Source organism: Hemicordylus capensis, chromosome 1, assembly GCF_027244095.1.
Source record: "Hemicordylus capensis ecotype Gifberg chromosome 1, rHemCap1.1.pri, whole genome shotgun sequence".
Taxonomy (NCBI): Eukaryota; Metazoa; Chordata; class Lepidosauria; order Squamata; family Cordylidae; genus Hemicordylus; species Hemicordylus capensis.
This window is the reverse complement of record NC_069657.1, coordinates 396,669,629-396,683,776: the sequence shown is the minus strand read 5'-3', so window position 1 is coordinate 396,683,776 and position 14,148 is coordinate 396,669,629. Positions and strand designations below refer to the sequence as shown.

The 14,148-nt window shown below is 45.7% G+C and overlaps 1 protein-coding gene across 5 annotated transcripts in view; it reads right to left on the bottom strand.

Moving 5' to 3' along the window:
- Positions 1-13,572, bottom strand: part of TMEM151B (transmembrane protein 151B) — a 47,077-nt gene extending 33,505 nt beyond the window's left edge. For all 5 annotated transcript variants that reach the window (XM_053304651.1, XM_053304668.1, XM_053304657.1 and 2 more), the window contains exon 1: positions 12,631-13,572. In XM_053304651.1, the coding sequence (XP_053160626.1) occupies positions 12,631-12,726 (96 nt within the window). In that variant the 5' untranslated portion in view covers positions 12,727-13,572. The remainder of the gene's footprint in view (positions 1-12,630) is intronic.
- Between the last annotated feature and the right edge of the window lie 576 nt (positions 13,573-14,148).

Genomic DNA, 14,148 nt, shown 5'->3' with positions numbered 1-14,148 from the left:
TATCAGAAGCAGAAAACCTGCCAGGGAGGCGGTTGGACCCTTAGATGATGAGGGCGTGAAAAGGATTATTAAGGAGGATAAGGAGATTGCAGAGAAGCTGAACAAGTTCTTTGTATCTGTCTTCATGGAAGAGGATACTGACCATATATATACTCTCTCCGGAAATGAGCTTCTCAAGTTTAGAGGCTGAAGAACTGGGCCAATTTGAGATGACAATGGAGGATGTTCTAAACTGTATTGAAAAACTAAAAATTAACAAATTGCCAGGACCAGATGGCATCCACCCAAGAGTTCTGAAGGAACTCAAATGTGAAATTGCTGATCTAGAAAAAATATCTAACTTGTCCCTACAATCAGACTCTGTACAAGAGCCTACAATGTAGCCAATGTAATTCCGATTTTCAAAAAGGGATCCAGGGAAGATCTGGGAAATTACAGGCTGGTCAGCTTAACTGGTGCCAGGTAAATTGGTGAAAAATATACTTAAGGACAAAATTGTTAAACATAGAAGAAAAGGCCTTGCTGAAGGAGAACCAGCATATCTTTTCCAAGGGCAAGTCTTACTTCACTAACCTTTTGGGAGTTCTTTGAGAGTGTCAACAGGCATGTGGATAAAGGTGATCTGGTTGACATAGTATACCTGGACTTTCAAAAAGCTTTTGACAAAGTTCCTCACCAAAGGAGTAAACTTAGCAGCCATGGGATAATGGGACAGATTTATGTGTGGAACGGTAACTGGTTGAAGAACAGGAAACAGAGGGTAGAAATAAATGGAGAGTTTTCACAATGGAGGGAAGTAAGAAGTGGGGTCCTCCAGGGATCGGTACTGGGACCAGTGCTCTTTAACTTGTTCATAAATGATCTAGAAGTTTGGGTAAGCAGTGAGGAGTACGAAGTACTTCAGAGGCCCGGCTGTCGTGCACTCAGGACAGGGCCTTCTCTGTTGCTGCCCCTAGATTCTGGAATGCTCTCCCGGTGGCCATTCGTTCCTTGGACTCCATCACAGCTTTTAGAAAGCTTTTAAAGACTTGGCTTTTTACCCAGGCTTTTACATAATCGTCTTTTACTGCTGTTCTTGTGTGTTTTTATCTGTTGTCTTGTTTTTATGCCTGTTTTTAGCTTGATATTTTTACTGCTTTTTACTGTATGTTTTTAATTTTTGTAAACCGCCTTGGGGTTTTCTTTTAACGAAAGGCAGTATAAAAATATAAAAATAAATAAATAAAATAAAATCTAGAGAAGAGTCACTAGTCTAAAAGTTCTCCTAAGTCAAAGCACCATTCATCCCATGTTAAAAATGTTTAAGTCAAACAAAATCTTATAACTTAAGTGCAAGAAACTTCCACTGGCATCTAGATTACTACCATTCCCCCACTCTGAGGAGCCACTTCCATAACCCTGCACTTGAAAGGCTCATCTTGAAAAGTGACAAGACGCTGATGGGTTATGATCTTCCCAAAGACAAGCAATATCATATACTTCTAAGTGGAAACAAGGGATAGTAGGTTGCAATTCACTTGCAGGTAGATACAACCTGCACTTTCCAGAGCTGTCTTACAAATTCACTTGGGGGAGATGAAACTATAATCAGTTTTGTTTCTCCCCTTCAGCAGCATAATCCCAGATGGCACACACATACTAGCTGGCTACTTTTTCCTTAATCAGCACTAGAAAAATAGTACTTTTTTAGTGGGCTGGCAAAAATTGGATATGTGTTAGGCTCTGTCTAAGGAAATTGTATAACATAACCCTAGATTCTGAAACAGTCTCCAAAGGTAATGCCTATTTCATTGCAAAGTGAGGAGTACTTCAAACTGCAGAAAAGAGAGTTACTCTTAGTTACTGGGCCCCAGGAAAATGCAGTGTTGATGATAATGAGATGTCTCTGACTTAGAGGCTCAAAGACTGTCCATTCCATCCATGGTCCGCTTTGCAGTTAAAAGTACAGGAGGGCCTCGATATCCGTGGATTTGTTATCAATGGATTCGCATATCTGCAGTTTGGTAAAAGACACCTGACCTTGGCATATGCATATAAACTCACCGATCAGCAGGTTGGGGGTGGCCAGAAATGACAGCAGAGGTCATTTCTGGTCTCCATTTTGTGTTTCGGCGCCTCAAAATGGCTGTTTTTTTTAAAGGGGGGAAATGGTGGTTTTCAGCTGATTTGGGAGCATTCCAGGGTACAGCACGACTCAAGGGGAGCAGCAAAGAATGATAAGAAGCTTCCCCCCACATTTGGCTGACTTTCAGCAATTTTATGTGTTTCCCAACAACCAGGAACCCAAACTGCGCAATTCCATAGCCCCCAATGACTCAATATTCATGGTTTCCATATCTGCGGTTGCAGCCAGTCATGGAATCTCCAACAATATCGAGGTTGTCCTGTACAGCAAGCAAGAGAGGGTATGTGAATCACTGAACCAGTTGATGGTATGTAGGACATGGCATTTGGACTGGATCAAATTACTCATGGACATCCTATGAGGTCTTTGATGTCATCCTTAATTCTTCCTCTGTAAAAAGAAAATGGTGATCTGCCTCACAGGGTTACTGTGAGATCAAAAAAGCAGTTCATTTAAAGTGCAACAGGATTTTATATGGATACTATTAAAAGAGCTTGCAGTTCTCAAGCATAAGAATGGCTTATCTCTCTGTGACTCTAGTCTTTGTCTATGAGGTATCATTTTCCATGCTTTGCAATGGGAGAGTTTTTCCATATTTCCCTGGACATTAATAAATGTTTCTGGATTTTTGTGGTAGTACAGCCAAGGTTGAAGATACCTGCAAAAACGGCATGCTTTTATCTTCCGTGGTCTCATCTGTGTGTTTCATGGCAGGCAGGCAGTGGGAGCTTGTAGTTTGCAAGCATATGAATGTCTTATCTTACAGTGACTCTAGTCTCTTTTTTTTAGATCTACAAGATTTTTTTAGATCTCTCTCATTTCCCATGAATTTCAATGGGAGAATTTTTCTGGATTTTCCAGAACATTGATGAATTTTTCTGGGCTTGTGGACCTCTTTGTCTGGGCAAGGTCTGGAACCTAACTGCAAAAACTGTATATTTCTATCTTTCATGGTTTGGTCTAGGAGTTTCATGTCAGTCAGTGAGTAGGGATGTGCACTGAACCAGTTTGAAGGCCATTTATGGGCCTCTGAACCAGTTTGAACAGTGGCCGGTTCTGCCGGTTCAATGGCAGAGGGGTGCTGCTTTAAGAGCGAGGGAGGGTGTACTTACCCCTCCCTCCGCTCTTCCCCCACCAATACTCCTTTTTTCACTCCATTGGGGTGGCAGCGTACCTCCCTGCCGCTTTGCCCCCATTTACCAGATACAACCAGAAGTATGGAAGTATCTGGTGTCCCTGCGCGCGCCGGGCTCAGGCGTGTGCACACACGCCTGCCATGTGCAGGCACATCAGATACTTCCAGGGGCGGCAGGGAGGTACGCTGCTGCCCCAATGGACTTTAGAAAAAAGGAGTGCCAGCAGGGGAAGAGCGGAGGGAGGGGTAAGTGCACCTTCCCTCACTCTTAAAGCAGCACACACTCCCGGCCATCAAACCACCCCTGCCTGGTTCCGTGAACATCCCTATCAGTGAGTGACTCAGTGAGGGCTTACCGTTTGCAAGCATATTAACGTTTCAGCTCTCTGTTACTCTAGTCTTTTGCTAGCTCTGTGACTTATCATTCCCCAGGCTTTCCAATGGGATAGTTTTTCCAGGCAAGTAAGTAATTTTTCCAAGGTTTGGGCTTTTATTTACTTTTTCTTTCTTTCTTTTTTTGGTAGTCTGGGCAAGGTCTGGAACCTACCTACAAAAATGGCATGTTTCTATCTTTTGTCATTTGGTCTGAGAGTTTCATGTCAGTGAGTGAGTGAGTGAGTAAGTGAGCAAGCCAGTCAGTCAATGAGGCCCAAGCAGCTTTATATTATAGATAAAGGATCTTTAAAACTCATAGCTCATTTCCAAGATTTTGTCCTAGTTGGAAAATCTGAAACAGCAGAATAAATTTCAGAAAGATTCTAATTTGAACTTCTCTCCCACCCACCCCCAATAGTCTGAGTAATGGGGAACTGAAGTGCAGGGTCAGTGCATGTGTATCTGCAGGGTTATTAGACAACGGGATAGAAGAGGTGGAAGTTAAGGAGGACTGTAGCTTAGTGTAAAACATATTTGCCTACAAAAGATCCTAAATTCAATCTCTGGCATCTATATGCAGGACTATGACTTTTGTCTAAAAACCGGGATAGCCACTGCCAGTCAGTGTAGACAGTACTGATTTAGATAACCCTACTAGTCTGACTCAGTATAAGGCACCTTCATATATATGTTGATGGAACTATGCACTTGAACCATATCTGTTTAAGCTACTGTGTGACAAAGCAACGGCTGAAGTATTCCACTAATCCCTCTGCACACTACTCAAATCTTGATGCTGCTGCAGCATGGAATCTTTAACAAGTTCCTGGAAAATCAATGGTGCTGTTGACAGCGCAAGGCACCTCTCAGGAGGACAGTGACAGCAGCTTCCCCTCAGCTTCACCTCATTTTCCAGTTTCCCAATGCTATTTTTCAATTCCTCCCTACAGGTTTTGATCATAAGGGATTCCAAGGCCTAGTTACTGTCTACATTGAGCTCAGCAGCTTTTCCTGTGAAGTCCAGTGGGACTGAGAATGCTGAGGAAAATGAGTTCTCAGAACTGCCTTGTACAGAGGCAGCACTGGTGATGGTAGTTATAACAGCAATAGAATAATTTCTCAGCTAAGGGAGAGATTTCTTTATTATCATCAAAATTTAGGTGCAATCAATCACCCAGTAATTCATGCATGTCACACCGAAGCCAATGGGATTTATGCACCACATAATTGATTTGTAGGATTACATATTTATTTCACTTCATCAGTGAGGTATTCTCTACTCCCATGCTTCTCAAATTATAAGGCAGGAGTCCCTAAAATAATAACTACAGTCTTTGTATAGCATTTTCAAGTGTTAAAAGCTCTTAGCATGTTGTTGTTGCCCATTCAACAACTCTGTAAGGTATTTCCCCCCTATTGCAGCTGACAAAGAGGGAGTGGCTTGCCTAAGGCCACCTAGTGAGTTAATGGCTGAAGCAAGATTTGAACTGAGAAAGTCCCAAATCATAGCTCAGTCTCTTCGCCACTATACTACAGAAGCTCACAAAAACTCAGGCAGTTGTACTGAAAACTCAAGCTTCTCCTAATGTCTCCCAGGCCCATATTTTTGAATGTGTGGGTCCATCCTGTCTCCTTTCATGTCATGCCTCAAGGACCACAGGATGAGAGCACCAGCAAGCACCAAAACCATATTTTCCTTATTAGGATAGGAGCACACATTTCTTTTTCTTAAGAAAGCTGACACTGAGAATTTAAGAAGCCCTCCTTCTCTCTCATGAAATAATTCTTTTTCTTTCATACTAACATGACCTAATTCATATCACCCTTTTCCAGAAGGAGAAAAAGATATGAATAAGTAATGGACTATCTTCTCATAGTCCACCCAAGTTAAAGGACTGAAACACACTGACAAGAGAATTGTGAAACTGGTGTGTGTTGTCCCTATTCAGTATCCAGGGGCTGTCAGCCTGAGGGCTTTAATTCCAACGCTTTTCACCAGCCTCTTCATTTATCTGAAAATAGAATTTAATAGTAAAAACCATTCAGCTAAGAATCAGCATTCCTCCGAGGCAGTCACACTGAGTAACTTTCTCATTTACAGACCTGGCAGGGTCATATCCTGTTCAGATCAAAAGAGGTCAAGATTTTGCCCTCAGCCTGGAGTAAGCATTAGCCTACTTTACAAAATAATCTCAACAATTTGGCTTTTTTAAAAAAAGCAGCACATTTTCTGGGAAAGGTCAAAGACTTGCAGCCTCATCCTAAGAGAAGAAAAGTGCACTAAAATCCAACTCTGCATAGAATCAGTAGGGATGTGCTCAAATTGTTTTGGCGCCTCCTTGGAGAGGCGCCAAAACGATCCGGGCCCCCTATAGCCGAAACAGGGCACAAGGTACCTTTAAAAGGAGGCAGGCAGGTCCGACCTGCTCTTCCAGTGAGCCGCCTCCGCCCCATCGCAGAGCTGCCATTCTTTAAATCTAACTTGAAAACACCCACCACACTGCTGTCCCCTTTAAACTGCTGCGCCATGCTGATGGGATGCTGTTCCCAGCAGCCTTCATGCAGCATTGACGTGCAAATGGCATTGCACAAGCATCGACACCAACACCATTTCCGTGCGGATGCTGCAGGAGGGCTTCTGGGAGCACCATCCCATCAGCATAGCAGTTTAAAGGGGACAGCAGTGTGGTTGTTGCTTTCGAGTTAGAGTTAAAGAACGACAGCGCCATGATGGGGTGGTGCAGGGCGGTGGCAGCTCACCGGAGGAGCAGGTAGGACCTGCCTGCCTCCTTTTAAAGGTATCCCGCCCCCTGGGATATGCACAAAGCATTTCATGCACATCCCTAGAAATCAAGCTGTCAAGAGTGCAACAGCTTAAGCTGAGCAACCAATGGTATTCAATATCCAAGCAGTCATTTCCCACCTTGACTACTACAACCTTCAAGATGCCACTGCCAAAGTCATCAATCTCCTTCACTGCACAAACCATAGGAACATAGGAAACTGCCATATACTGAGTCAGACCATTGGTCTATCTAGCTCAGTATTGTCTTCACAGACTGGCAGTGGCTTCTCCAAGGTTGCAGGCAGGAATCTCTCTCAGCCCTATCTTGGAGAAGCCAGGGAGGGAACGTGGAACCTTCTGCTCTTCCCAGAGCAGCAGCATCCCCTCGGGAGAATATCTTGCAGTGCTCACACATCAAGTCTCCCATTCATATGCAACCAGGGCAGACCCTGCTTGGCTATGGGGACAAGTCATGCCTGCTACCACCAGACCAGCTCTCCTCTGATGCTCCTTCTAATTCAGGGGTGAACAACTTTGGCTCTCTAGCTGCTGTTGGACTACAGCTTCCATCATTCCTGACTATTGGCCACTGTGGCTGGGGATGATGTGAGTTTTCTTTATTTATTTTATTTATCATTAAATCTGTATACTGCCTTTCATTAAGACAATCCCAAGGCAGTTCACACAAAAATTAAAACTAGACTATAAAAATTACACAATTAAAATATTAAGCTATAGTATAAAAACATAGATCTATTTAAAATACAAGCATAAGATAACTATAAGTTGTAGTCCAACAAGAGCTGGAGGGCTGAAGTTGTGCAACCTTCTTCTAATCCCTACCCTGACTCCCCGCCCTCTTTCTTATTCAGAACATTCTCCTTGTCCCTAGTACTTTGAAAGGTCCTATGGTCTTGTCCTACCTTATCTTTCTGCTTTTATTTCCCATTACAGCCCTGCCAATGATGTTCACTCCTCCAACTCTACCATCCTTGACCACACAAAAGTCTTCCACTCTCAAACAATTACACTCACCCTGTTTCTTCCCCCTCTACCCTGACCTCCCTCCCAGAACACCTACAAGGTATCATGGCTCTCTTTCTCTTGAAAACCCATCAAGGTTTTGGCTTAATTCTTAGTCCTCGTTGCTAAATGAAATGTGTAATGTGCAAATACATTTAACTACATTTGTTCACATTCATCCCTGTTACCCTTGCAGGGGGGAGAGCAGGTCTTGTGGTAGCAAGCATGAATTGTCCCCTTTGTTAAGCAGGGTCTGCCCTGGTATGCATTTGAATGAGAGACATGTGTGAGCACTGTAAGATATTCCTGTTAGGGGATAGGGCTCCACTGGGAAGAGAACCTGCATGCTTACATGTAGAAGGTTCAAAATTCCCTCCCCGGCATCTCCAAGATAGGGCTGAGAGACTCCTGGCTGCAACCTTGGAGAAGCTGCTGCCAGTCTGTGTAGAAATACTAATCTAGATTGACCAATGTTCTGACTCAGTATAAGGCAGCTTCCTACAGTGAGGGAAATAAGTATTTGATCCCCTGCTGATTTTGTCCATTTGCCCTCTGACACAGAAATGACCAGTCTATAATTGGAATGGTAGGTTTATTGTAGCTGTGAGAGACGGAATAACAACAAACAAACCCTCAAAAGCCCAGTGCCCAAAAGTCAGCGATGGATTTGCATATAGTGAGGGAAATAAGTATTCGATCCCCTATCAACCAGCAAGATTTCAGGCTCCCAGGTGTCTTTTCACTATATGCAGGTAACGAGCTGAGATGAGGAACGCCCTCTGTAAGGGAGTGCTCCTAATCCCAGCTTGTTACAGTACCTGTATAAAAGACACCTGTCCATAGAAGCAAGCAATCACTCAGCTTCCAAACTCACCACCATGCCCAAGACCAAAGAGCTGTCGAATGATGTCAGGGACAAGGTTGTAGACCTGCACAAGGCTGGACTGGGCTACAAGACTATTGCCAAGCAGCTTGGTAAGAAGGTGACTGCAGTTGGCACGATAACTCGCAAATGGAAGAAACACAAAATAACTGTCAATCTCCCTCGGGCTGGGACTCCATGCAAGATCTCACCTCGTGGAGTTGCAATGATCATGAGAACGGTGACAAAGCAGCCCAGAACTACACGGGGGGAACTTGTCAATGATCACAGGGCAACTGGAACCATAGTCACCAAGAAAACAATTGGTAACACACTACGCCGTGAAGGACTGAAATCTTGCAGTACCCGCAAGGTCCCCCTGCTCAAGGCAGCACATGTACAGGCCCGTCTGCAGTTTGCCAATGCACATCTGAATGATCCAGAGGAGAACTGGGCAAAAGTGTTGTGGTCAGATGAGACCAAAATCGAGCTCTTTGGCATCAACTCAACTCGCCGTGTGTGGAGGAGGAGGAATGCTGCCTATGAGCCCAAGAACACCATCCCCACCGTCAAACATGGAGGTGGACACATTATGCTTTGGGGGTGTTTTTCTGCTAAGGGGACAGGACACCTTCACCGCATCAAAGGGACGATGGACGGGACCATGTACCGTCAGATCTTGGGTGAGCACCTCCTTCCCTCAGCCAGGGCATTGAGAATGGGTCGTGGATGGGTATTCCAGCATGACAATGACCCAAAACACACAGCCAAGGCAACAAAGGAGTGGCTCAAGAAGCACATGAAGGTCCTGGAGTGGCCCAGCCAGTCTCCAGACCTTAATCCCATAGAAAATCTGTGGAGGGAAGCTGAAGGTTCAGGTTGTCAAACATCAGCCTTGAAACCTTTCTGACTTGGAGAGGATCTGCAAAGAGGAGTAGGACAACATCCCTCCTGGGTTGTGTGCAAACCTGGTGGCCAACTACAAGAAACGTCTGACCTCTGTGATTGCCAACAAGGGTTTTGCCACCAAGTACTAAGACATCTTTTGTGAAGGGATCGAATACTTATTTCCCTCACTACAATGCAAATCCATTGCTGACTTTTGGGCACTGGACTTTTGAGGGTTTGTTTGTTGTTATTCCGTCTCTCACAGCTACAATAAACCTACCATTCCAATTATAGCCTGGTCATTTCTGTGTAGGGGGAAACGGACAAAATCAGCAGGGGATCAAATACTTATTTCTCTCACTGTATGTTCCTTCCCTTCCATCTTGTTGTCTCCTTCACTATCAACATTTAGATTATAAGTTCCTTGGGACACAAGCATGCCTTTTGCTTCTGTTAGTCTGTCAAAATGCCACATACCTTGTTGGTGCTATATAATGATAACAACAACAACAGTAACAATAACAACAGAAAGGTGCCCTGGGACAGAATTAGAAGCACTGTCAAAGTTTCATAAGGAGAACTATTAAAGCATTACTACATCAGTTAAGTCACCATGCTTCTGAAATTCTGAAGATCAGTGAGCTGGTATACAGTGCCTTTCTACCCAATCATGACTGGGTTCACACAATCACAAGGATGCTGGTTAAAAAGCTAATCAGGTTTAGTGAGCCCTGTGGAGCTGATTATGAGAACCCAGAATTTCAGGGCAATCCTACTCAAACCACTCCAGTTAACCAGAATCCTGGTTAAATGCTAGATAACTAGAGCGGTTTGACCAGGATTGCCCTGAGTTTCTGGGTTATCATAATAAGCTCCACAGGGCTCACTAATCCTGATTAGCTTTTTAACCAGGATCCTTGTGATTGTGTGAACCCAGCCAATATGAAATTTGGTGACAGAACAATCAGTAGTATCTCTTCCCATTACCATCCCTTGCAAAGTGGGCAAAGAGGCACTTTTAAAGTAGTGGCTCTCTTACATTTAGCAAGGGAACAACAACTGATTCAGCCCCGGACAGTGTCTATCCAGTGACTGTAGCTAGTGTATCCCTTATTTTTGTTTTAGATTGTGAGCCCCTTTGGGACAGAGAACCATCTTTTAATTTTTTGCTTAGTAGACTGCTTTGAAAGCTTTTTGTTGAAAAGCCATAAATAAATATTTTTGATGATGGATGATGATACTATAGAACTAAGCATATCATTATCAGGGATCCACAAATTTAGACTTAGTTCGCTAGCCAGTCATTATTTGTGGTCGCCACCAGTTCCCTCTCTTCCCTCAGATCCTTCTCCGGACACAGGCAGAGGACTTAGAAGAGAAGCAGGTCTTCTGTCATTTACTCTGAGATATAGAGTTGGTTTTAAAAAAAACAGTGGGAGCCCTCTCCTACTCCTCAGAAAGAATTCCTGCTGCTTCTTACCATCTCAAAAATGGGGAGGAGGTCTGTGTGGTGCTGGATGTCCTGCTCACCAGAGGGCTGGGAGCACTAGGAGCACTAGCCACTGGCAAGTGGATTTGTAAATGCCTGATCATTACTACTATTATTACTACTAGATTACTACTACTACTACTATTATTACTACTAGATCATTACTACTAGATTCTGGACCCCTTTGTACAAAAATGCTGCAAACTGCTCAGAGCCCATGGGATAAAACAGGACATAGATCAAATAGATAAAATAAATTAGTTATATCAACATATACAAGTACATCAACCATATATATGCATTAAGCCTGTTTTTTGACTAAATTAAAGCCAAATACTTGTTGATACTGCGTAGAGGCGGCTGCTTGCAGCATGGCCATCTCTGCACAATACTGCACACTAGTGAGGGTGAGGCGAACAGAGCCCTGGACTACTCAGGGGTGGTGGGGATGGCATGTGGGGCACAGCGGAAGGTGTGTGCAGGGAGTGCTGCGAGAGTTAGTCCTTCCAAGTGCTTTCTCCATGGGAAGCCTAATATGCAGCATGGAAAGGAGTAAGGAAGTGGAGATTCCAGTGAAAAAGGTGACGCTGATGGGCAGATTTAGTGGCAAAGGATGGAAGGAAGGAAAATACACCTCCGTGGCAGTGGGTATCTGCAACCTATCTTACCATAAACTTTCTCCTGTTAGGTGCACTGAAGCCTGAGACTAAGGAGGAAGTTCACAATAAGAAGTGAGACAGCATTATCTTTGCCTGAAACATATGTGTGGTGGGCAATTACATCCCTGGTTCTCAGTTTTTGCAGTTCTTGGGATTTACCTACAACAGCTTCCTCACCCTCAAGGTTTTTCACAATTACAAGGTGAAGGTAAGCAGGATTCACTTTCCACAAAAAGGTTTCCTGTTTCCATTTAGTATTTACATTAACTTGTTGCATTTTTTTTAAAGGTACTTTAGTATGCTTATAGATCTCTGGCGGTTGGCCACTGCAATTAGCACTCATGGGGAGCGGTGGTCACTGTTCCTTTAAACACATGAATAGTGTGGGAAAGTGATTTGATACCACATGTAACATACCAAATGTAACCACTTATTGAAGCATACAAAGAAGGCACTTCACTTGGGTGGCATCTGGTTCCTTTCACTCCTTCATTATCACAGAACCCTTCACTTGTCATCAAGATGAAAAGCAATCACTGCCCCCTTGTATATACAATGTTATGTTCCAGATATATTTCTTAACTGTACAACTACTTTGGTAGTCAGGTCATGTGTTTGTGTACAGACACACAAACAAACACAATCTTTTATTCCGGATTAATTTATCTAGAATCAATCACCATCTACCTTCCTCTAGTTTGAGATTCACAATTAGGGACCAATACCCCTAATTCCCTATATGCATGCAATGAAAATGTGGAAAAACTCCATCCTTTCAGCGGTCAAATTGTATTAAGAGGTAATTTAATCTGTTTCAGACTGGATTTCTACCCTCCTCCCCAGTTTTGTTTATAGTCCAAATGAATGTTCTGATTTTAGCCATTGCAAATATAGAAGCGAAGAGGATGGTGTGTTATTCCAGATAAATTAATCCAGAGTCCCTCTCAGGCGACTGAAGACGAGGAAGGCTGTGTTATAGGGCTACAAGAAAGGGGCTCGCTCAGGATAGACTGCTGAGGATAGACTGCTGTTCTCCCGGGGATGCCCGACTGCGGCGGCGGACAGGGAGGGCAACCGGGCAAGCGGAAGATTGCGTACCTGTGTATGCAAAGTGCACCGGCCGGGTTAGAGCCGGGTGCAAGCCAAGCCCCGAGCCGGAGAGGAGCGAGGGAGCCTCATCGCGATGCAATGAGCGTGCCATGCAAAGCCGGTCACATGCAGATGGTTACAACGTGTTTTGCTAAGGGCCGCCCGGGGAGGGCTGGCAGGTAGCTCCGCTCTGTCCTCACCTCCTCTCGGCCCCCCTCCGCCTCCTCCTGAGGCACCGAGGTGCTGCTGCCTCTCTCGCTGCTGCTGGCCGCGGCCGCCGAGGCTGGGGGGGACATGGCGGCGACTCGGGGCCTCTCGGGTAGGCGACCAGCAGGCGCGGCGGCGGCGGCGCATTATCCCGCCACGGCGAGCCGACGAGCGCCGCCCGAACTGTCGCGCCGGGGCCGGTGGCCGGGCGGCCAGAGCCTGGGAGTCGACGGCGCTCCCGGCATGGCGTCCCCCAAAGCCCAGGGCACTCCGGCTGGGGAAGGAGGGAAGCTGGCGCGTGCGACGAGGTGACCCTCCACGGCGGGCTGCTGCTTTTGCTGCGAGGACCGCTCAGCTGCCTGCCGGCGGTGATGCCTTCCCAAGAAGCTGGTGGTGCCTTCGCGCCTGAGGCACTCTGTCCTGGTCGAGCCGGAGCAAACCTCACGCAGCCAGCCGGGCGCGCGCGCACCACCGATGGGGACGGGAAGGGTGGGAAAGGGGGCGGGAAGCTGAGGGGCTGGGAAGGGGTAGGCGGGATGCAAGGCGCCGCAGTCGAGGGGCGCGGGGTGGAGGAGGGGGGAGGGGGAGGGGGAGGGCGGGCAGAGGGGCGGCTTCCCTCCCGCGCGCTTCTGGGCTCTCTCCGCTCTGCTGGGGAGGGGAGCTTGTGACCTTGAGGCTGCAGCCCGCGCTCCCACACAGCCTCCCGCTCGCGCCCCCTTTGTCTGCCCGGTTCTGTGCGGTAGGCGAGAGGCAGCAGCCGCCGCCGCCAGTCGCTCGAGCTCCCTTTCTCTGCTGCTCACTCCTCCCGCCGCACACCTTCGCACCTCCCCCTCTCCTCATTCAAATCCGTGGAGGAGTGGATCTCCCTTCAAGCCACAGAAAATGCTTTTCACACGAGCAGCAGCGCCGCGGGGAAATCCAGCTTGCTTTCCGAAGCCACAAAGCCTCCTGGGACGGAAGGAAGGATGAAAAGAGAGGCTCTGGCTAAGATTTTTAAAAAATAAAATAAAATAAACCTTTTTCCTTCCATCCATGCAATATAAAGGAGATTTCAAGCCGTGTTTGTGTCAGAAAAGAGAGCTGGGTGGGTTCCCTGCACCCGCCAATTATTCAGATAAAGTTTTTCAAAGAGATTCTTCGTAAAGGCAGCCTAGCCACACAGCCAGCAGCACATGCCCTATATCCCATGGCATTAGCTGATCTACTAAATCAATCATGTATCCTACTCGCTGCAAACAATTAAAGTTCCTGCCAAGGAGATGATAGGATGAGTCTCAAAGGCTCCATTAGTGGCCAAGATGAATAGTCACCCTGCCTAGATTTGTATGCACACATTCAAGAAGCAGCTACTAATCTAAACATACTGAAGAGAAAGCGTTCAGGGGAGAGAGTGCATTTCAGAGGGACTTTAGATTGCTTATGAGTTATTCCATTACGACTCCCACTCTTAAAATGATCATAGAAACAAGACTTCTACAAGTCAGAATCTCTCCAGGGCTTTATTTCCCAGT